The following is a 24,630-nucleotide window of genomic DNA, read 5'->3' as shown; positions in this document are numbered from 1 at the left end:
ATTAATTCTCCAATTTTGATGGGATATTTGAGAACAACTCTTCACTTGCAGAATTTATCTGTTTATAGAGTGCTTTGTCTGCATTATAATATGCTTACTTTAAAAATGTGGTATTATATATGTATGACACAAAAAATTTATACTTTCAGTTACATATTATTTATTTTAGTATAGATTTTTTCAAAATTTAAAATACAACCTCATTAATTTCAATACAACTGCCCTGGGGAATTCTTTTTAACATATGGAAAGTACTTCTAAACTCATTGGCATGTGCAGTATTTGGTTTTAGGTTTTGTAGAATTAGTAACATAAATGTTATCAAAGTTTTGTTTTATTATTTTCCTCAATTTTAAACATAGTGTAAGGCAGGGTATCTGGAGATTGCATTCTTATTTCATTTTCTGAATTGGTTATTAATACATTTGAAACTAAGTAAACTCCCAATTATTTTCATCATTTTCTTTTGTACAAGCTTATCATTAATTCTTCATGGTTCATAATTTCAATATAGAAAAAATTACACATATTTTCTTTCTTAATAATTTTCATGTGCTTCATATTATATAAGAAATGGCATTATTGTATCATAACACTAATATGATAAATTAATAGAATCAAATATAGACTTTATAACATAGCTACATATTTTACAAACACTTATGTGGGATGACTCCAGGAATTGGGGTATTACTACATTGAATTGGTGTTCAAATTCAGAGCCAATGGCAGAATGAACTTAGGATAAAACAAAGATTCTATATAGAATCCCTGGTTTTGTATTTTTTTTTTTTAAGTTTACAGTGCTTATGTGACAGGGTAAGTCAAGAAGATCCTTCTTGACCACAGTTGAAAACTGAATTGAATAATTACAGAGATCAAATTTTAGTGCACTTTATAAAAAATATGACTTTCACAGAAGTGAAGAAATACAAGTGTATGATGGTGGTGACAATGATAAAAATACATATTGCCAAGAATATGTCAGCAAGAGATTTTGAAATGACTGCACAGCACCGTGTCAGAAACTATGGTAACAGCGACATGATTGATAGTACTTTTTTCCCATATAAATAAAATCTTTACATCTTTTTGTAGAAACAAATGGGGGGAAAGTGCTTTTCTTTTACCTTAATTCCTATGAAAATATTTCTTAATGTAGAGCAAGAGACAGTAAAAAAATGACAGTTCAAAAAAGAAGACATTCATGCATTTAAGCCACCGTTAGTCTGGTTCTAATACAAGGCAGATCATTAATCTTTTGCAAAACTAAGACTCTATCCACTTAAACTCTTTTTAGTGCTTTGCATTACAAGGGCATGATAGGCCCTGTGTTAGCAGTTAACATGTGTTTCCAACATATTAACTTAGACAAATAATTTTTGAAACTCCAAATATACAATAAAATACTTCACTTTGGAGAAATGATGACAAGTCAATCAAGGAGAAAAAAATGAACACAGACAGGTTCCTATAGAGTTTATCATAAATGACAGTGAAGCTAGACAAAAAGAAATGGCATTTGCCTATGTGTCATCTTCAGTCTTAATGATGTGGAACAGGGTGACATTGAATAGGACCTGGTGGCCATTGTTCCAGGCATAAAGAGCTCTATCTCTTGCATTGTAGTCAAGCATGGATATGTGAAAGTATTGGTTATGAAAAGGGATGTCCGTGTACTCATATGTGGAAGTTTTTGTGGAATAGGAATAATACACTTTGGCTCCAGTTAAGTGGGAGTTTGTGACATACAGAGTCCCACAGATCATGAAGGATTCCCCTGCACTTCTCTTGGGATAGCCGGTGCTCCAGCTCTTCATCACCTCCAAGGTATCTTGATTAAGCTGGCTGATGACAATATTGCCTGCATTTTGGTTAGTTGCATACACAGCCCACAGCCCAATTTCATCAGCCATTAGGTCGATGTCAGAGAATCCACCCCACGTGTAGGGATATACGTTGTGAAAGCCAGCATACTCCAGGCTTCTTTGGGCTAGCACTCTCCCTAAATCAAAGCTGTACTTGATGATGATATTACTCTGATACTTGTTAAAATAGAGTGAGCCATTGTAGACAACATGGTTAGTTCCTGCCCACTTGAAAGGGAGATTGTATGTCCTTGATTCAGCTCCACTGACAAAGTCTGCAATGGACTTGTATTCACGGACTATTTTATTGTTAGTGTAACTGTCCATATACCAGACCTGAAAATAAGGGGAAAAAGCAAGAGAAACAAATGGAGTGATTACATTCTGGACTTTTACAACAATTCCAAAATAAAAACAGTTACAGTCAAAGTTTCAAATTTTTGATACCAAATGTTCTTAGTTCTAACCCATTGAAATGTGATACCACTGCCAGCCCTTGTAAAGATATTGTATGGAGGGTCAGCAAAATGGCTCAGTAAATAAAGATGCTCTCAAGACTAGCAAGCTGAGTTCCATCCCCCATACCTGAATGGTGGGAATCAAGAATCACTGTGGTCCTCAGACCTCTCTCTATATGTGAACATGCAAACACAAAGAGATATATTATCTTTCAGAAAAGAATATTTGTATGGAGAAGAAACAGCTGAATTTACTACCTTCAAATTAATTTGCTTTTTCTTTTTTATTTCTGGCTAGTTAATACCTATTGCTGACTAGAACCATCACATGTTATTCCAAAGCACATCTCCTGATAAAACTACATGATAAAAGACAACTGCAAGACTTTATCTTTATCCTGCACCTTGCCCTAAAAATATGTCTATTTTTTTGCATAACAAACCTATGATTATTTTGTAGTTACCACAGAACCTTCTAGGAACCATTATTCATTGAATTATCTTATAGGTTTTAGTAAAACTATTGCATTAATTTAATAACAAATATCATTTGGATAGTACTATTAAGAATCTTAATTCATAATGAATTCATTAATAAGCAGAACTATAGTAAAATTACTAATATATTTAATTGTATTATACAGATATTGTCAACCTATAAAAACATGCTCACTAGCTTCAGTTGTATTTCTTTTACAATTATCTCTAGCAATAAAATATTTACATAAAACATTGGTTCACTACTCAGTGCTTAGTTTTTTAATATAAAGATCATATTTCTTATAGAATAATCCGGGAATTTTATATGCATAGGATTCATATATTTCAAGCACAAACCAAGACTAAATTCACTGACAATTAGACTAGACTACACTGAAGAGTTGTAAGAGGAACATATTACTAAAATAGGATTGTTCCATACATTAGCTATATCAGCAGTTTTAAATGGAAAGTATCAGAAATAATACTCCTTACATCAGAACCCATATCATGATGGAAAGGAATATCCTGGGAGAAAATAGTATAAGAGAAACCTAATTATAAGCAATAGCATTTATAGAAGCAACATACTCTGTTATGTTTTTCAGATGCTAAAGGATCCGTCATCCAAGCACCAAATCGAGTTCCAGATGTCTTGACTGTGATGGGGCCTGTGATTTTCATCAATTTGCCACATGCTGAAATTAGAGGAACATAAACATGTTGGTTGAACAAAGTCAATGAATCCAATACACAAACTCAGAAGAAAACAAAGGGAGGTGTATAAGGCAAAGTAAATCCATGAAATGAATGTCATGTGTTCTGAGTGAATGAGCATCATGTTGACTATAAGGTATTTAACCCTTTAAAGGAGCCATGGCTTGTTATTTCAATGCTCTAAATGTAAATATAATGCTATAGGAAAATGGTTTATATGAACTGAAAAGAAATAAAAAAGTCATTATCATTATATCAATCAGTCCCTGCTTATTCTAAATAAAAAATGTTGGAAACATGGTTACTTTCTCTCTCTCTCTCTTTTTTTTTTAAATTTCAAGACTTTGTTTTCATTGAAAGGCATTCTTTTTTTAATTGGAAGTAGATTCTTCTCTCATACAATACACCCCAAGCACAGTTTCCCTGCCCTCACTCTTCCCAGTTCCCTCCAGCTCCCTTCTTCAGATACATTCCCTCTCTATTTCCCTTCAGAAAACATCAGCCCTCTAAGCCAAATAGGAAAAACAAGCTGCAATAAGACAAGTTGAAAGTCCTCATATGGAGCCTGGACAAGGCAACCTAATACGAGGAAAAGAGTCCCAAGAGCAGGCAAAAATATCAGAGAGGCACCTGCACCTGCTGTTAGAAGTCATGTTAGCTTGATTTTCAGCTGCCAGCATCTCTCCCTCTTTCTTATGTTTTATGGTTATTGACAGTACATAAGCTAGAAAGAACTCTAAAGTTGATTTTTAAGTTCATTTTTTCCATTGAAATACATCCTTATACAACACAACAGTGAAAATTCGATCACAGACTCCATGAAAGGTATAGAATTTTGAAGGACCCAATATACAGATAAAAGGGCTTGATAGAGTAACCATGAACATACAAAGAACATACTTTAAAAATGTCATGTTTTCAGACTCCAAGAGAACATGTAATGAAAGTTCCAGGAATGCAATGTATTAGGAACAACATGAATTTCATGAAAAATATATGTATATATACATACTACATATATATATTAATATTTATATTGATATATGTAGTCATTTTGACTATGGATAGGTATTAAGAATAGCAGGTGTTTCATAAATGCCAGGACCAAAACCAAAGAGCAAATATTTTCATGGATTTTTAAATAACAGAATTTAGAAGTAGCTTACAGATTTTCATAAACAATCTGCCTATAAATATTTACCTTTAGAGCCTGCCAGTACCCGACTGGACTAAGAAGTGAGTCTTTATCTTCATACACGAACACCCAAGCCCCTAGGGGCACAACCCTGCACCCCTACACTACCACCCATTTCAGTTCCAGTTTCAGGCCAGTTGGCAGGCAGACCTCCTGCACACAGGAAAGACTACCACTACCCCCTATCCCTATAACCCAAGCCCTACCGCCTCCAAATCCCACATACCCTTCCAGGCTGCAACTGTTCCATGAGACTGAGCCTGCCAGCACCCAACCAGACTAAGAGGCCAGTTGGCAGGCAGACCTCCTGCAGACAGGTCAGACTACCACCATCTACCACACAGTAAGACTGCAGCTACTCCCTGAGGCAGAGCCCACTAGCACGAGTTGGACTAAGAGCTGCTCCCTAAGACAAAAAGTCCATCAGCATCGACTAGACCAAAACCTCCCACTGGATCAAGAGTATCAATCAGACCAAGAGAGGCTCCCTCAGAGACAGACATTGCTTGCACCAAGTTGAGAAAAAGATGGGTAGATGCCAGTGCAAAAATACAATCAACAACATAAAAACCAATATGGCTCCATGAAAACCTACATTAGTAAGACCTGAACATCCCAACACAGAAGATATCTACCATAAAAATGACTTTAAGAAGATATTAGAGATCTTAAAAAAGGAAATGAAAAATTCCCTATTGGGAATTAATCTCCCCCAAGACCCAGCTGTAGCACTCTTGGGCCTATACCCAAGGAATGCTCAATCATACCACAAGGGCATTTGCTCAGCTATGTTCATATCAGCATTGTTTTGTAGTAGCCAGAACCTGGAAACAACCTAGATGCCCTTTAACTGAAGAATGGATAAAGAAAATGTGGTATGTATATACATTGGAGTACTGCTCAGCAGAGAAAAACAATGACATCATGAGGTTTGCAGGCAAATGGATGGATCTAGAAAAAATCATCCTGAGTGAGGTAACCCAGACTCAGAAAGACAAACATGGTATGTACTCACTCATAGGAGGTTACTCGATGTAAAACAAACATGACTAGACTGCTACTCACAACTCCAGGGAGGCTACCTAGAAAACAGGACCCTAAAAAAGACACAGGGATTGCCCAAAGAAAGAGAAATAGATGAGATCTACATGAACAACCTGGACATGAGAGAGAGTAATGAAGGGCAAGGTTCGAGGGAAAGAGAACTTAGGGGATCCAGCTAGATCAAGAACTGAGAGGGAGAACAAGAAATAAGAGACCATGATAAATGAAGACAACATGAGAATAGGAAGAAGCACAGTGCTAGAGAAGTCCCCAGAAATCCACAAAGATACCTCCACAATAGACTACTGGCAATGGTGGAGAGAAAGCCCGAACTGACCTAGTCTGGTGATCAGATGGCCATACACCCTAACTGTCATGCTAGAAATCTCATCAATGACTGGGGGAAGCAGATGCAAAGATCCACAGCCAGGCCCCAGGTAGAGCTCCAGGAGTCCAGTTGTTGAGAAAGAGGAGGGATTGTATGATTGAGACCAAGATTGGAAAAAGCACAAGGACAAATAGCCAAACTAATGTAAACACATGAAGTATGAACCAATAGCTGAGGTGCCACCAACTGGGAACTGTCCTTAGTGCATGAGCTGGCTATTTGGAACCTGGCGCTTATACAGAGACACTTTGCTCAGCCTGGGAAGAGGGGACTGGAGCTGTCTGGACTTAATCTACCAGGTTGAGCTGAATCCAGGGGAGTCTTTGCCCTGGAGGAGATGGGAATGGAGGGTGGGCTGTGGGGAAGATGGGGGGTAGGAGGAGAGGACAGGGGAATCTATGTCTGATACGTAAAATTAAATTACATTATAAAATAAAAAAAAGAAATGGAGGAAAATTTAAAAAATTGGGAAGAAATCAGTAAACCCCCTGAAAGCCAAGAGAAAGCAATTAAACAAGTGAGGGATAACAGTTCAAGATTTCAAAACTGAAATGGAGTCAATAAAGAGGACACAAAGTGAGGTAATACTGGAAGTGGAAAATCTGAGTAAACGCACAGGAACTTCAGATGCAAGTATAACCAACAGAATGCAAGAAATGGAAGAGCAGACCTCTGGCATTGAAGATACAGTAGAAGAAATAGATTTATCAGTCAAAGGAAACACTAAAACCAACAAAGTCATGACCCAAAATGTCTAAGAAATTTGAGACACCATGAAAAGACCAAACCTACAAATAATAGGGATAGAAGAAGGAGAAGAATACTAACTCAATGGCACAGAAAATATATTCAACAAAATTATAGAAGAAAACTTTCCCAACCTAAAGAAGGAAATGGCTATAAAAATACAAGAAGGTTACAGAACACCAAATAGACTGTGTCCAAAAAAAAAAAATGTCTCCTTGCCACATAATAATCAAACCACTAAACATACAGAATAAAGAAAAAAATATTAAGAGCTACAAAGGAAAAAAGCCAAGTAACATATAAAGGCAGACCCATAAGAATAACACCTGACTTCTCAATGGAGATTCTAAAAGCCAGAAGGTCCTGGACAGACTTTATGCAGATACTAAGAGACCATGGATTCCAACCTAGACTATTATACTCAGCAATTCTCTCAATCAACATAGATGGAGTAAACAAGATATTCCATGAGAAAATCATATTTAAACAATATCTTTCCGCAAATCCAGCCCTACAGAAAGCACTTGAAAAGGAAAAATCTAACCTAAGGAAGTTAGATACACCCATGAAAACACAGGCACTAGATAGTCCCATGCCAACAAATACCAAAGAAGGGAATCATACATCACTACCCAAAATAACAGGAATTAACAATAACTGTTCATTAATATCCATCAATATCAATGTTCTCAATTCACCTATAAAAAGACACAGGCTAACCGAATGGATACAAAAAGAAAATCCATCCATTTGCTGCATACAAGAAGCACACCTCAACTTCAAAGACAGACACTACCTCAGAATAAAAGGCTAGGAAAAGACTTTCCAATCAAATGGATTTAAGAAGCAAGCTGGTGTAGCTATCCTAATATCTAATAAAATAGACTTCAAACTAAAATCAATTGAAAGAGATTGGGAAGGACACTACATATTTATCACAGGGGAAAAAAGAACAAGATGAAGTCTCAATTCTGAATATTTATGCCCCAAATACAAGGACACTGACATTCGTAAAAGAAACATTACTAAAGCTTAAATAACACTTCAAACTCCATACACCAGTAGTGGGCGACTTCAACACCCAACTTTCACCAATGGACAGGTCTGCCAGATAGAAACTTAGAAGAGAAATAAGGGAAATAACAGACATTATGAGTCAAATAGACTTAATAGATATCCTCAGAATATTCCACCCTAACACAAAAGCATATACCTTCTTTTCAACACCCCATGGAACCTTCTCCAAAATTGACCACATGCTTGGTCACAAAGCAAATCTCAACAGATACAAAAAAAAAAAAAAAAAAAAAATAGAAATAACCTCCTCTGTCTTATCAGACCACCATGGCTTAAAGTTAGATTTCAACAACAACAACAATTACAGAAAGCCTACAATCTCATGGAAATTGAATAATGCCCAATTGAATCACCAATGGGTCAAGGAAGAAATAAAGAAAGAAATTAAAAATTTCCTAGAATTTAATGAAAACGAATGTACAACATACCCAAACTTATAGGACATCATGAAAGCAGTGCTAAGAGGAAAATTCATAGCACTAAATGCCCACATAAAGAAGTTGGAGAAATTTCACACTAGTGAATTAACAGCACAACTGAAAGCTCTAGAACAAGAAGAAGCAAACTCACACAGGAGGAATAGATGCCAGAAAATAATCAAATTGATGGCTGAAATCAATAAAATAGAAACAAAGAGAACAATACAAAGGATAAATGAGACAAAGAGTTGGTTCTTTGAGAAAAATCAACAAGATAGGTAAGCCCTTATCCAAATTAACCAAAAAGCAGAGAGAGAGAGAGAGAGAGAGAGAGAGAGAGAGAGAGAGAGAGAATCCCAATTAACAAAATCAGAAATGAAAAGGGGGCATAACAAAAGACAATGAGGAAATCCAGAGAATCATCAGGTCATACTTCAAATCCTGTATTCAACAAAACTGGAAAGTCAGAAAGAAATGGACAATTTTCTGGATAGGTACCCCATACCAAATTTAAATCAAGACCAGATAAACTATTTAAATAGACCAATAACCCCTAAGGAAACATAAATGGTCATTAAAATCTCCCAACTCTTAAAAAAAAAAAAAAAAAAAGCAGCCCAGGACTAGATGGTTTCAGCGCAGAAATCTACCAGATTATCTTTTCTTTCTTTTCTTTTCTTTTTTTTTTTTTTTTTGAGACAAGGTTTCTCTGTGTAGCTTTGCACCTTTTTCCTGGAACTCACTTGGTAGCCCAGGCTGGTCTCAAACTCACAGAGATCTGCCTGCCTCTGCCTCCCGAGTGCTGGGATTAAAGGCATGCACCACCATCGCCTGGCTCTACCAGATTTTCAAAGAAGAGCAAATACCAATACTCTTCCAATTGTGCCACACCATAAAAACAGAAGGAACATTACCAAATTCTTTTTATGAGGCTACAGTTACCCTGATACCCAAACCACACAAAGATGCAACAAACAAAGAGAATTACCAACCTCCCTCATGAACACTGATGCAAAAATACTCAATAAAATATTGGCTGACTGAATCCAGGAACACATCAAAAAAAATTATCCACCATGACCAAGTAAGTTTCATCCCAGGGATGCAAGGATAGTTCAACATATGAAAATCTGTCAGTGTAATACACCATATAAACAAACTGAAAAAAAAAAAACCCACAAGATCATCTCATTGGATGCTAAAAAAGCCTTTGACAAAATCCAACATCCCTTCATGATAAAGGTTGTAGAGAGATCAGGAATACAAGGAACATACCTAAACATAATAAAGACAATTTAGAGCAAGCTGGCAGCCAACATCAAATTAAATGGAGAGAAACTCAAAATGATTCCACTAAAATCAGGAACAAGACAAGGCTATCCACTCTCCCCATACTTATTCAATATAGTACTTGAAGTTCTATCCAGAGAAATAAGACAACATAAGGAGATCAAGGGGATACACACACCTATGAACATGTGATTTTCGACAAAGAAGCCAAAACTGTACCATGGAAAAAAGAAAGCATCTTCAACAAATGGTGCTGGGATAACTGGTTGTCAACATGCAGATTACAAATAGATCCATATCTGTAGCCATGCACAAAACTCAAGTACAAGTAGATCAAAGACCTCAACATAAAATCAGTTACACTGAACCTGATAGAAGAGAAAGTAGGAAGTAGTCTGGAACGAATTGGCACAGGAGACCACTTCCTAAATATAACACCAGTAGCACAGACACTGAGAGCAACAATTAATAAATGGGACCTCCTGAAACTGAGGAGCTTTTGTAGAGCAAAGGACATGGTCAATGCAACCAAACGACAGCCTACAGAATGGGAAAAGATCTTCACCAACCCCAAATATGACAGAAGGCTGATCTCCAAAATATATAAAGAACTTAAAAAGCTAGACATCAAAATACTGAATGATCCAATTTAAAAATGGGCTATAGAGCTTAACAGAGAATTCTCAACAGAAGAATCTCAAATGGCTGAAAAGCATTTAAGGAATTGCTCAACATCCTTAGTCATCAGGGAAATGCAAATCAAAACAACTCTAAGATACCATCTTACACCTGTCAGAATGGCTAAGATAAAAAACACTGAAGACAGCTTGTTGGAGAGGATGTGGAGAAAGGGGAACACTCCTCCACTCTTGGTGGGAATGCAAACTTGTACAGCCACTCTGGAAATCAGTATGGCAGTTTCTCAGAAAATTGGCAATAAGTCTTCCTCAAGACCCAGTTATACCACTCTTGGGCATATACCCAAGGAATCCTCAATCTTACCACAAGGACACATGCTCAACTATGTTTATATCAGCATTATTCATAATAGCAAGAACCTGGAAACAACCTAGATGCCCCTCAACTGAAGAATGGATAAAGAAAATATGGCACATATACACAATGGAGTACTACTCAGCAGTAAAAAACAATGATATCATGAAATTTGCAGAAAAATTGATAGAACTAAAAAAATATCATCTTGAGTGAGGTAACCCAGACTCAGAAGGACAAACATATACTCATTCATAAGTGGATACTAAATGTGAGGGAAGGGATGGCCAGACTGCAACCCACAACTCCAGAGAGGCTAGCAAACAGGGAAAGACCCCAGGAGGGACACATGGATGATACTGTGAAGGAGAAGTGGATGAGATCTACATGAGTGGGCTGGGTGGTGGTGGGGTGGGGTGGGCTGGCAGAGGGTGAGGAGTGGGGGATGAGAACATAGGGAAATGGGAGGGTCAAGCTGGCACAGGGAAAGAGTGGGAGGGCAGGGAGGAAGATACCATGATAGATGAGGACATCATGGGAATAGGAAGAGGCAGGGTACTGAGGAGGCTCTCAGGAATCCACAAGGAATGCCCCACCTTGTTCTGCTGGCAGTGGTCCAGAGGGTGCCTAGACCAATCTAGTCTGGTGACCAGCCTAGAAAATAACCTAGCTGTCATCATAGAGCCTTTGTCCCATCACTGATAGAGGCAGATACAGAGATCCATGGCCAGGCACCAGGAATCCAATTGATGAGAGAGAGGAGAGTTACTGCAGGTGAGGGTCGTCGAGTTTATGATGGGAGGACATGCAGAGATGACCGGCCACACTAGTAGAAGCCCATGAACTGTGGACTGGTGTCTGTGGAGCCCCCATGGGACTGAACTAGGCCCTCTGGATACAGAAGATGGTTGTTTGGCTTGAACTGTTTGGGGAGGCACCCAGGCAGGGGAATCAGAACCTGTCCCTGGTCTATGGGCAGGCTTTTTGAATCTGGTACTTGTGGTGTGACACCGTGCATAGCCTTGGTGCATTGGGAAGGGGCTTGGACCTGCCTGGGCTCAATGTGCTGGGCTCTGCTGACTCCCCATGGGAGGATTCAATTTGGGGATGCGGGGTGCCTTGGGAAAGAGAGCTGGGGAGTGGGAGGAAGGAGGAGGGGGGAATCTGTGGATAGGGTGTGGAGTGAGTAGAAAATGACTTAATAAAGAAAAATGAAAAAAAAAAAAGATCATGACAGGGAAACCCACAGAGACAGATGACCTGGAACTTGTGGGAGCTCATGGACACTAGACCTATAGTTGGGAAGTCTGTATGGGATCACACTAGGACCTCTGCATGGTGGACAACAGTTTTGTAGCTGGTCTGTTTGAGGGACCTCTGGCTGTGGGACCAGGATCTTTCCCTGGTGCATGAGCTGGCATTTTTGAAGCCCATTACATATTGTAGGATGCCTTGCTCAGCCTTGGGAATTGGGGCTTGGTCCTGCCTCAACTGAATATGCCAGGCTTTGATGGCTCCCCATGGGAGGCCTTACCCTTTCTGAGGAGTGCACAGGGTGGATTGAGGGAGGGGGGGGGGAGTGAGAGAAGGGGAGGGAGGGCTGTGATTGATATATACAATGAATTTTAAAAATTAATGAATTAAAAATAAAAATATATAAATAAAAATTTACCTTTGGTCTGAACAAAGAAATAACTTTCCTATTTATTAATTTTTTTCCTTTTATTTTTTGAGGTCTTAATTCATATTTTTCTATCTTCCTCTGGTAGTGTAAAAACTGATAAATGTCTAGTTCATTGCTGTTGGTGCCAATGTATTGGGCAAAAAGAAGAAATGCTTAAGGCAAATCATGGACAAAAGCAACCTGGCTTGGATCTTATCTTGGTTTGTATTTCTCTCTATATGTTCCTCATAAGAAACATTTGTAATTGGTAGGATACCAAGCTGCCTTATTAGGAAGATGAAGCATGGGGGCATGTTTTGCTTTGTTACTGCAACACTAACTACACATTCTGTAATCCCTAACTTTTTAGGATACCTGAACTGGAATCTTGTTCTACTTTCTTTGAAAGGAATTGCATGTGATCTCACCTTTGTTTTAGTTTATCATTTTACAGATTCTCGAGCCCCAGTTTATCAAGATTGGGCTAGTGATTCATGAGAATCAATATACAGACAGGTATATGCATGCCATATGCCCGTATCTCTCTCTCTCTCTCTCTCTCTCTCTCTCTCTCTCTCTCTATATATATATATATATATATATATATATATATATATATATATATATATACCTATCTATATATCTGTCTCTATCTATCTCTATCTATTTATGTCTATATATAGCTTGGGTTAAGCTTACTTGGTATAAGGGCAGTTCAAATTGTTATCAACACATGAAAACACATGAGCAAAGTAGTCTTCATTTGAATTAGAGAAATGTTAATGAATTTTGAATGGACCTAGCTGAGTAGATGATATAACTATATGGTATGTGAAAGTGAGGTTTAATGATGCCACACATAAACATTTATAAGTTAATAGATGAAAAGTCCATGAAAAATTCAGGTGTACAAAAGTTGAAATAAAAATATGTCCCCCTCTGCAATTAAACCATAGAACAATGTATGTGTTTTTTTTTCCCTCAAAGATGAAAAATAATTCTGGCTTGATACAATGGACTAATATCTGCTCTTATCCCCTCTATTTTCTGATTTCAATAAAATTACAGTGGAGTATAACAATACTTTTTTTTTTTTAAATCCCAAAGACAAGGGAAATAGTACAAATAAGTACTTGTAGAGACCTTCAATAAGTTCCTCAAAGGAACAGATAATGGAGAGGCGTTATGGAAGATTTAGAATGAGATTTGTCAGCTTGGGCAGAAGTATGTAATGGCTGAAGAAGGAGATGTGTTACTATGACCTTGAAAAAGTGAAATGTGGACTCAGAAAATTAGAAAGAGAGCACACGTGGAATGTTCTGGTGAAATGAAAGCATGGGTACTACTGAAAGAACGTTACGAGCTATTGATCCCATTTCCTCCCCTAGATGTAGGGCTTCAAAACAGGTCAACATAACTGCAAAACCATGTGTTAATTTCCCTAAAATATTTGAAGTGGATGATGTAAATTTTGGAGGCTCAGCACAGGTGCCGCCTGCTTAATGATACTTTTCTTATTAAGCATGGAAAAAGTGCCAAGCTCTGTAAATACTCCAAGTGGCCAAGTGAATTGTTACTCAAAATTTGAAAGTTAGTAGATAATACAGATAGTTTTAAAATTGCAATAAAAAGCCATAAGCTATTAAAGATGGTGTTCTGATAAAAGAAAATGCAGAGGGTAGATGAGACCCTTTCCCCTCTAGACATGTGTGTACTGAGCATTTTGGCAGTGAGAGAAAAACCATAAGAAATCCATTAGGAAATTAAAACTATGATTACATTTTACAAAAAACAGGTAGAAGATTAAGAATATTTTCCCCAAACTGAAAAATGATAACGCTGAAATAGGGCAAGGAAGACTGAGACATAACATATTGGTTCCAGTATTTAAATAAATTTCTAGAAGAAGAAGAGACACAAAAAGAGTATGGGACCTATTCAAATTTTGTACAGTACCTGTAACAAAATTACTGTGAAATGTAAGATAGTTAAGAACAAAGTTGAGTTCAAACTTTTCAAGGCATTTAAGCTGCTTACATGCAAACAAGTGAGAGTTGGATTGAAATTGAGCTTTTTAGTACCATACTGGATACTGAAATGCGATAAGGACCCAGGCCTTTGTATTGGAGAAGAAAAATCCAAGGAAGACAATGGAGGATCTTTTCAGATGTGTAACATTCCAGAAATGTATGTTCTGTACCATTTTCTTAAGAAATTACTTGAAGATACATTACAGTGAACATGTTATTAACTCAACAGAGGAAGAAGTGAGCAAAGGAAAACAATGACTTCTTGCATAATGAGAACTGTGCAGGAGACATTGAGAAATCTTCCAGAATAGACAGCTGCAAAAGAAGGACTTGCAATATCTCTGTGGAAATATAAATTAACACAGCCATCATGGAAACGATACAGATGTTTACAGATATAGGTATGTTTAACCTGATTTAAATATCACAAATGTGCATATATACATATATATACCCTTATATGTATCTATGTGTATGTATATGGAAACATCATGTTACCACCATGTTCAATTTGAAGATTTTAATACCAGTTAAACTAATATTTTTTTAAAAAAAGGTATAAGCAGATTTGGTTTTTACATAGACTTGGATTAAAAAAAAAAAACCAGATATATTTGTTTTATGCATGTGGGTGTTTGTCTGCTTGTATGTGTGCACCACATATGGAGTATCCACAGATGCCAGATCAGGACATTGGATCTTCAGGAACTGGAGTTACAGTTGGTTATGACACAGCATTGAGTTTTGAGAACTGAATGTGTGTCCTATATAGTAGTAAAAAATATTTTAAAATGCTGGGGCTTCTCTCCAGCATAAGACTGAGACCTTTGAAGAAAATCTGAATAAGTGAAGACAATGACTTAATTTTTAACTTTTTGTGACTGTGTCATATTATGTAGCTCAGTCTAGCCTGGAATTCACTATGAAGATCAGGCTAGCCTTGAGCATGCAGAGATTCCCATATCCTCCCAAATGCTGGGATTAAAGGTATACACTATCCTATCTGGTTTACTGATATATATTAAAGGATATTTCATTGAATGGCACAGATATTATGATACTAGATTCATAGAGGAAGAAATTTTGTCTAAGTCCATCACTTAGCTTCCAGTAAATAGTATAACATTATCATAATATTGTTAACATTTACATTTAACCTACAACTAATCACCTCATAATCAAATTACCAAAAACTTGACTGGTACTCTGCTCTCTGATTATAGAAAAGACAAAATTTATCTAGAGATATAAGGAAAAGATAAAATTAATATTGTTAAGAAATACAGTTGTGAATAGAAGGAGAATAGAAGGAGTATAGGAGAGTGACTGTCTCTGTTTTTTTTTTTAAAGTTATAATTATAAAATATTTCCTCAATGAAGATGGAAAATCTGTGTTTTGAAGCCACAGTATTCTGATTTTGGTCAACATTCATGACTTGTCATAAAAGCATACAATGTAGAGACATGAACAAAAGTAACTCAAACAGGAGATGTTACCTAAATTTTCAGCTAACAGAGTAGGAAGTCATTCAATAATATCTGTGATTGGTTTTTAAAAGTAGAAAATAAATGTATTATTCAAAGTGCCAATTTAACCAATACTATATCCTAAAACTATGCTGTTATATGGGTTAAACTCTGGAGAAAGGAACTAAAAGTGACTGTTGGTTTTCATTCCAAGCCCTTTAAAAATTTTAAGCTATTTTTGCCATATGTGTGTAATATTTAAATTATTATTTCAAATGTTAAAGAGGGTGTAAAAGCCTCATAGTCACTAAATTTTAAAGGCTAAAGAATTTGCATTTATATATTGCCTGTTGAAAGATGGTTTCCAGGTTTTACATGCATAGATAGGAATTGGACAGAAATGAGAGAATGTCACAGATAGAAGAAATGAAACTTGTGAATAGCCTGTATTTTATTATTTTGAGTGGGAGGATTAGAACAAAATGGAATGTTTTGAATTTCCAGTTCCATTTTACAGTTTACTTAGCAAGTTCTGTGTCTTTACCTCTTTAAACTTCCAAAAATGGCAATACTGTAATTATAACATTTATTCACATATTTTCTATAACAACAAATGTAGTCATTTTTAAAATATGAAAAATGGGGAGGGAAAAAATACAGAAGGAGAGGGAGGGCCACAGAAGGAAATGGGTGATATTCCAAAGGAGAGGGAGAAGCTAAATGACACTGAGTTTGTTTCAAAAACTTAAGGAGGAGAGGGAGTCTGAACTGGCCTTCTGTAGTCAGATTGGTGACTACCCTAATTGTCATCATAGAACCTATTTCCAGTGACTGATGGAAGCAGATGCAGAGTCCCACAGCAAGCACTTAGCCATCCTCCTGGAGTTCAGATGGAGAGAGGGAGGAGAGATTATAGGAGCAAGAAGGGTCAAGATAACAGTGGGGAAAACTACAGAGAGTTGACCCGAGCTAGTGGGAGCTCACGGACTTTGGACTGACAGCTGGGGAGCCTATATAGGACTAAATTAGTCCCTCCAAATGTGGGTGACAGTTGTATGGCTTGATTTATTTGTGAAGCCCCTGGCAGTGGGACCTGGACTTATCCTGAGCACATGAACTGGTTTCTTAGAGACCATTCCCTGTGGTGGGATGCCTTGCTCAGCCTTGATGCAAGGGGGAGGGGCTTGGTCCTGCCCCAACTTGGAATGCCAGCCTGTGTTGACTCCCCAAGGAAGGCTTTACGTCATATGAGGAAAGGATGGGGGCGGGATTGGGGAGAGCAGGACAAGGGGAGGGAGGGGAAACTGTGGTTGGTATGTAAAATTTTAAAAAATTTCAAATAAATAAAAATAAATAAATAAATAAAATAGAAAAGGAAAAGAAACACTCTAAGTAATATATGTCATATTATTTCTGTTTAATATATCTTTTATTTAGGCATTGTTTTAGAAAATAGAGTACCACTCTCTTAAACTTTAACTTTGTTAATCTCTTGTAACTATATAGATATGAATTATACATTTATATATTATATTTCTCAAATATGTTAACAATTAATTTGGAATCATATTGATTTACTATATTTGCATACATATTCAATTATGTTTATTTTCACAAACTCAAACACTTCAGTTTATTCAAATGTTAAATATTTCCCTATTTTATTGTTTCAAAGACTGGCATTAAACTGGATCAGTACTCTATGAACATCATGTCTTATTTTTTCTCCAGGGACCATGTTGTCTGCAATATATATTGTTATTCCTATTGGTCTATGTTTGTGATAACTAATAACAGTTTAATAAATGTTCATAACCAAAAAAAGCCTTAAGGATTCATAATATTTTATATTTACTAAATTTACATATACTATACCTAAGTGTATGTGCATATACACACAAATAGTGTAAATAAAGCTGTGCTACATCTAACAAAAACCCAGCACTATGTGTGGAACCCACAATTTGAGATGCTGGTCAGGAGTGTCCAAGAGTCTCCCCAAAGAATGCAGCATATTGTTATTTTTCTTGGTTGCTTTTTATAGCTTTAAGGTAAGTTCCTATTGCTGCAGGTACCATGTAGTTTGACCATTCGATTGGGAATATTTTGGCAGATTAATGATCCCAAAAGTCTTCCCAGAGGACTACTTTTTATAGTATCAGAAGTGCTATGCAAACTGCTGATAGAAGCAATCAATTGTACGACCTAGCTGATACCCACGAATCACAACAATGACTAGTATGGTAAGATATTCCTAGATATGCATATCTTGTTGGTAACCAACAGCTCTCTAATTCAATTCAGGGCCTACTCAACAGGAAGGAAATCATGCCTGATACTAGAAACTTAGTCAATACCTGGTGTGGGGGGGGTGAGGTTATAGATTTTGGAGTAGAACTTATTACTGCTGCTTTACTAGACCACCTTAATTGTTAATTGCTTTCAAAAATACTTCTTCTTATACCTACAGGTAAATGCCCTTTCACCCTTCATCAAGACAGCATAAAGAGACCATTACAGAAAACTACAACCGATTAAAATCCAAAGAACAACTGATTGTGAGGTCCACAACCCCAATACATCTATAATAAAATTTCTGCACCTAGGGCTCAAGGAGCATCATGAGACAGCAATGAGAGATGTAAGAGCCAGAGGATCAGGAAGTCTGCTGTGAGATTGTGTTTTCTAGAAAGAATAAAGAAATTACATCCACGTTAAACTTACCAACATGGCTGCCTAAATAAAACTTACACAATGAAAACACAAACAGATGTGGAAGGAGAAATCTCATGGGACTCCACAAATAACTACAGACAACTAATGGCTGCTGAGAAAGGGACAATTAGTCTTCCCCAGAATGAGTGCCCTGATTGGATATGCAATGTCAAATGGTCTGTCCTGAAATGGCATGCATACAAGCAACGCTAAATGGACTCAGCTGGTTGCATTTATATATTTATGAACACACACACACACACACACACACACACACACACACACACACATACATATATATAATAAGCCATGAATTTGAAAGGAAGTAAGCAGGGGAAACATGAGAGGGCTGGGAGGGCTGGGGCATTAGAAGGTTTATAGGGAGGAAAGAGAAAGGGAGAAGTGACAGAATTATATTTTAATTAACATTTAAAAATCAAAAAGAAGATAAGCTGATTAGAGTTATATTTCTAATGAATTATTACAATGTAGTCCTGTACATGGTTCTTCAGAAATGTGTTTCTCACAAGTTCTCACTCTCTACTCCTGAACATAGCTTTTAAGAGAAATTATATTGTCTGTTTGATCACTTCTTGGCCTTTTGCTAAGAGCAACTGTAGAACCTGTTCATCATTTTAATAAATTATTTGAGGAAAATTCATTTGATGTTACATAAGGAAATAAATTAATTTTGAAAATTTTATAACTGTAAATTTTCTTAGACATTTTGTTTATATACATATTATTTTCATATGTGAAGATGATAGTGAGCTATGCCTTCAAACAAAGATATTTTAAATCTATTCTTTGACCATGGAAGATCCCATGAACATTCATGAAACCTGTTCTTTGCCTTCCGGTTCCTCTCTGGGTTATTGTTTCTCCATTGTTGACCTGCAAGTTCAGCATCTACTCACTTTTCTCTATCTTTCTAGTGATGCACAATGTGCGATGTTTGACACTGTCTTCCCTTTCTTGACCTCAATCCATCAGAATTTTTCATCTGGAGATATGTTTCTTGAGTAACCTAGTTTCTTAGTATTAATCTATGAGGTACACTTGAAGTAAAGTATAGCTGAATGTTCATGTGTCTTTAAGTCTGTTAATCTTAAATAAGTGCATGCATTAAAAAATTTAGACTCCACCTAGATAGGTAGGGGAGAATTCTAGCTTAAAATATGAGATGTAATTGATAAGAAGTAACCTACTGGATCATGAATTGAAGGGAAATTTACTTTAAGGTTTTAGTTTAATTAGCATATTAAACCATTAAGTGGTTTAAACGTGTAGAAGGCCAGCTGGGGAAAGGTAGTATTTTAAAATGGTGTGTAAGGGGCTATAGGTTAAGGATACCATCAGGATTTGGATCTGGGTTGTATCCTTACTCTTTTAGGACCCTGAGTAGTTTCGTAACATCTTATTGTCCTGTGGGTAACAGTAGTAATCAAATATCTTTCACAATGCAGTTGAAAAGAGTAAATAAGAAACACATGCTAGGTATTTAGAATGCTACTCAGTACACAGATAGATACTTTAGATGTACTAACCATTGTATGTGTCCCTGCTACAGATCTAATACTGGTAGAAGAAGAGTCCATATCATTAAAGTTGTAAAACCAATGTGAACATTTTGTTTTATTTGTTTTGATATGATCTAGACTCACAGAAGTTTAAAAGAGAACATTAGAAAATCAAAATAGCTGTGAACTACAATTTAAAAGAAAGCTCTGTCTACTTTATGGATAATAAATTGCACAGAGTGTGAAGAGTAGGGAGAAATATTCCCTAGGACTTACCACGTTGTTTTAGTGAGGAATATAAAGCAATGATTGAGACAAAGGAAACTGGCTTTATTTGGATGTCTAATTTTAAGGGTAGAGTTGATAGGAACAAACTTTAATTTAGATGTGAAGATGAAAAACCAAAATAAATTAAGAATGATTTAGTGAAAGATGAAAATATGCGACTTGCTCAGTTGAGCAGACTTGAGTACCATCTATTCAGATAAAGTGACAGGGGGAGAGGAAGAAGAGGAAAAAATCAGGATTCTAGTGAAGGTAATTTTAAGCTGTGCATGATTTGACATAGTATCTGTGGAGAAAATATATACATGAAGGAAGCAGATGCCACTGTAAGAAATAATTTTGACATTTGTGAGTATGGTGATAATAGTCAATGTCCGAGGATGTATTAGCTTCATGAGGGACACACACAACGAAAAGCATGCTCAATAGAACTCTACAAGTAAGCATCTAGGGTGCCCAATAGAGGAGTTCTGGAAGAGCCTGTCAATAAGATTGAAAGAATGTATAGTGTTACGAACTCCCAGTTATGGGAGTAGCTTTTTCTTACAAACTTCTTGCCTTCAGAAACTGAACTTTGGCCCAATCTTGCAACTAAGTTAATAATATGCCTTGGGACTTTTAAAACTATGTAGCCAATATGTTTTCCTAGTGTATATTCAGCCTGTTTAAATTGTCTTTAATAAATTCATGTAAATAACTTTAGTATGTCTTGGACTTTCCATTCATCATTTTCAAGCTAAGCTAAACGTATAGCAGAAGTCTTATATTATGTACTCCTCCATGCCCCGGTCCAGAATCCAGAATTGTGTGTGTGTGTGTGTGTGTGTGTGTGTGTGTGTGTGTGTGTGTGTGTGTGTTGTGCCATTCATTTGCTGAAAGCAGTCATGAAGTTGAAAGCAACCTAGAAAAGAAATACCAACTATAAATGCTTAAAATGCATGTGGATATGGTTTGGTAACACCTATTTGTAGTTTTGAGTGCTTTTTTTTGGTCAGTAAAGTAAAGATTTTCCCTATAAATCTTGCTAAAAATAATTAAAACAAGAAATTTCTCATCTCATTCCTATACTGTACTTTCTATGCTGTTCATTTAGAATAGGACAAAGCCCCCTTGTTAGGGACAGATGGAAGACCAATGGAAAGAGGAGAAGAATTCAAATGGGTTCACTGTTGGTCTAAATTATCCCAAGAGGATGAATCTTTTTCTTTAACAAGGCACCACTAGACCAAGCAAAAAGTTCTTCAGAATATTGGTACTATCCTGTGGAGAATACCATCCTGATGGCTTTTGGCACTTTTGAAGAAATATCAATAGTAATTAGTGGAAAAAAATCACAAATAATTGTAAAACGTATGTAGAAAGTGATGTATCAGAATTTGGATGGGAGTTACTTTAAAAAACACTATAAACCAAATGGCACCAATAGATGTTCCTTTTTAGGAAAAAAAGGGAGGAACGGAGTGGCAGGGAAACCTGAAATCACAAGAATTATGTTTCTACTGTCATTTAGTAAAGTCAAATGTATACCTAGGGGCCACGTGGCAGACAGGAAGTAACGGATGTTCTAAAAGATTATAATGAAATAAATGAAGTCCACAAGTAGATAATAACCGAATTTACTTAGTATCTATGAGTAATCATGTCTTCACTTACCTTTAATGTATATGTGCATTAATTAAAACCAAATAAAGATATAAAGCCTCTCCCTATGTACCAAGGACACCAAGGCAGACAGTATCAAGTCTGGTCTTTCATACAGGTCACATGCTTAAATCATTGTATAATGGCAGATAATGCACTTAATTTCTAGAATGAACTGTCTTCATTTATAAAACTGAAGTTCTAATGTTTGACAGTTCGTTATTTTAGGGGTCAAGAGGGCAGTGAATTTATTGAGGATTAAGAAGCTTTTATATATTGATGAGGAGAACATGGTATCTGTGGTCATGATCCATCCAACAAATAGAAAATAAGTAAGTCAGTCACCACTGTGGCCATGTGATAGTCCTCATCATGCTGTTAGCAACAGACAGATATCCCCAGGAAGCTAACAGCAATGCAAATCTCTTTGTGTTGATTTCTTTCCAGGAGAAATTTCATGTAAACTGGTCATTGATTTCCTAAGTGAAAATTTATCTTGTCAAATGAAATCAGTAGAATTTAATCAGCACGTGTTTATGAAACTGGCTGCTTTCCCAATTACAGTTTTGTGGGCTTCAGTTTTAAGAAAACATAGGCAGCTTCACATTATAAAGGAACAGAAACAATGAAAAACTAAACAAACAATAACACTCATGTTTTGTTTCATGACTTCCACATACTTGCTCTTATTCAAATGAATCACCATTTTTCTTATTTTGCTCTCACTTTCCAGAGAAAAAAGGAAGCTAGTCAGGAAAGATAACTTCCCCAAATGCCAGTGAGACAAGTGTTCCCACAAAGGCAACAAAAGAGGGGTGAAGTCTTGTCTCACTGATTTTCCTTGCTACTCTCCTCTGTCTTCAGCGAGGGCCATGAGAATATCAGCATTAATAACATTCTACATGTCCAGAAAATATACTGAATACGTTATTGAGGAAAGTGGCCGTTTTATTTCTCTGATGACTTTTATGCATTCCCACTTGATTGTCAGTTACCACCCATCATTAATAATCATTAGTTGTAGAAATGGTACCATTTAGGATGCAGCATGAAGAAGTTGTTTGGATCATTGATGCGTAACACACATCTGTTCTCTTTTCTTATTTCTTTAGCATATGAATGTGCTTTACTACAGCTTAGTCTAAGAGCTTCTAGCTTTGGATCCTTAGGCCATATCCATTCATATAATTTAGATAGGGCACGGAATGTATCTACAGACAGAAAATTATGACTTTCTTCTTAAGGCGAATGGAGAACTCCTGTAATAAGGAATATGTATGATTTGATTTTACAGTCTATTAAAACTCTTATAAAAATTTATCTCTACCATACTTTGGGAGCCCTGTAAAGTCTATTTATATTATTTAAATTTTATCTTTATGTCTAGTCTTGTCAATTATGCTGTTAGGGGACAGGTTTGGGATATCAACTCTGAGCTTTTGGTGGGTATAACAGCAATTACATGTTTGTCTAAAAACTCATATTTTCTCAGGAAACAATTTTACTTTCTTAGTTATATAAGAAATTACCTCAACTCTTCCATTTACGTTTTCTAATATAAACTTGAATTAGGACTAGATCTTAAAGGAGAAAGCTATTTAAACTTAAAATTAAATGGACAATACTATAATGAAATCCCTGATAATTTAGAAATTTGTGCTTACTTCTGGGAATATAGTTGTGTCCTTAAGAGGTTTAGATATAGTGGGTTTTTTTTTTTTGTTTTTTTTTTTTTTTTTTTTTTTGAGACAGGGTTTCTCTGTGTAGCTTTGCACCTTTCCTGGAACTCACTCTGTAGCCCAGGCTGGCCTCGAACTCACAGAGATCCACCTGGCTCTGCCTCCCAAGTGCTGGGATTTAAGGCATGCGCCAACACTGCCTGGCAAGATTTAGATATAGTTATATTTTAAGAGCATATAAACATATTGAAAATTAATGATAATCAATTTATAATAAAGTTGATTGATTACAAAAAAAAAAAAAACATGGCTAAAGTAATTTCAGTCCAAAAGTTCTATTCTAGAAGAAATAGACTCTAATGTATGGAGTGAGGAGACTGTACCATTTTATGATATACCTTAAAACTTTAGGTATGTGTGTGGCATAGTCTAGCAAATGACTTCAAATGACTTACTAGGGATTATTTCAATTTAATCTACAGACATATTCTCAACAATAGTCCACAGATTTCTGATTAAAGTCTCAATTTTCCACACCAGGGAGCCACAGTTTAACTTTTCTTTAAATCTATAGTCTATGAGATTTTTGGTGCCTATAGACCTATACTATTACATATTTTCCAATGATACACTGAACTTGTTGTTGTGGAAAGAACAGAAGTCAATAACAATACAGTACAAAAACAGGTGAGAACCAATGCTATGCTTTTATATTGGCCTCTCCTCAAAAGCTTTCTGGCTTGGGAAAGACACATACATCACACACACACACACACACACACACACACATACACCACAAATCAATAAATTTTCTTCTTTGAATGTGTGGATAAGCTTATTGTCCTGGGAGAGTGAAGAAAGGGTTGAGGGAACCATTCCATGGGAATGCACACTCTTGCAAGTGCAATCAAGTAAGGCTGCTCAAAAGATCTGGTGTCTTGTGTGTACAATTAA

General features: G+C 36.3%; 1 protein-coding gene across 3 annotated transcripts in view; it reads right to left on the bottom strand.

The window, feature by feature from the left end:
* Positions 1-782: 782 nt before the first annotated feature.
* Olfm3 (olfactomedin 3) overlaps positions 783-24,630 on the bottom strand; it is a 224,210-nt gene continuing 200,362 nt past the window's right edge. For all 3 annotated transcript variants that reach the window (XM_036190647.1, XM_036190646.1, XM_036190648.1), the window contains exons 5-6: positions 3,398-3,504; positions 783-2,204 (exon numbers count right to left, since the gene is read on the bottom strand). In XM_036190647.1, coding sequence (XP_036046540.1) covers positions 1,527-2,204; positions 3,398-3,504 — 785 coding nt within the window. In that variant the 3' untranslated portion in view covers positions 783-1,526. The remainder of the gene's footprint in view (positions 2,205-3,397; positions 3,505-24,630) is intronic.

This window comes from Onychomys torridus, chromosome 6 (assembly GCF_903995425.1).
Source record: "Onychomys torridus chromosome 6, mOncTor1.1, whole genome shotgun sequence".
Taxonomy (NCBI): domain Eukaryota; kingdom Metazoa; phylum Chordata; class Mammalia; order Rodentia; family Cricetidae; genus Onychomys; species Onychomys torridus.
Note: the sequence above shows the minus strand (reverse complement) of the source record. Positions and strands in the feature narration are given on the sequence as shown.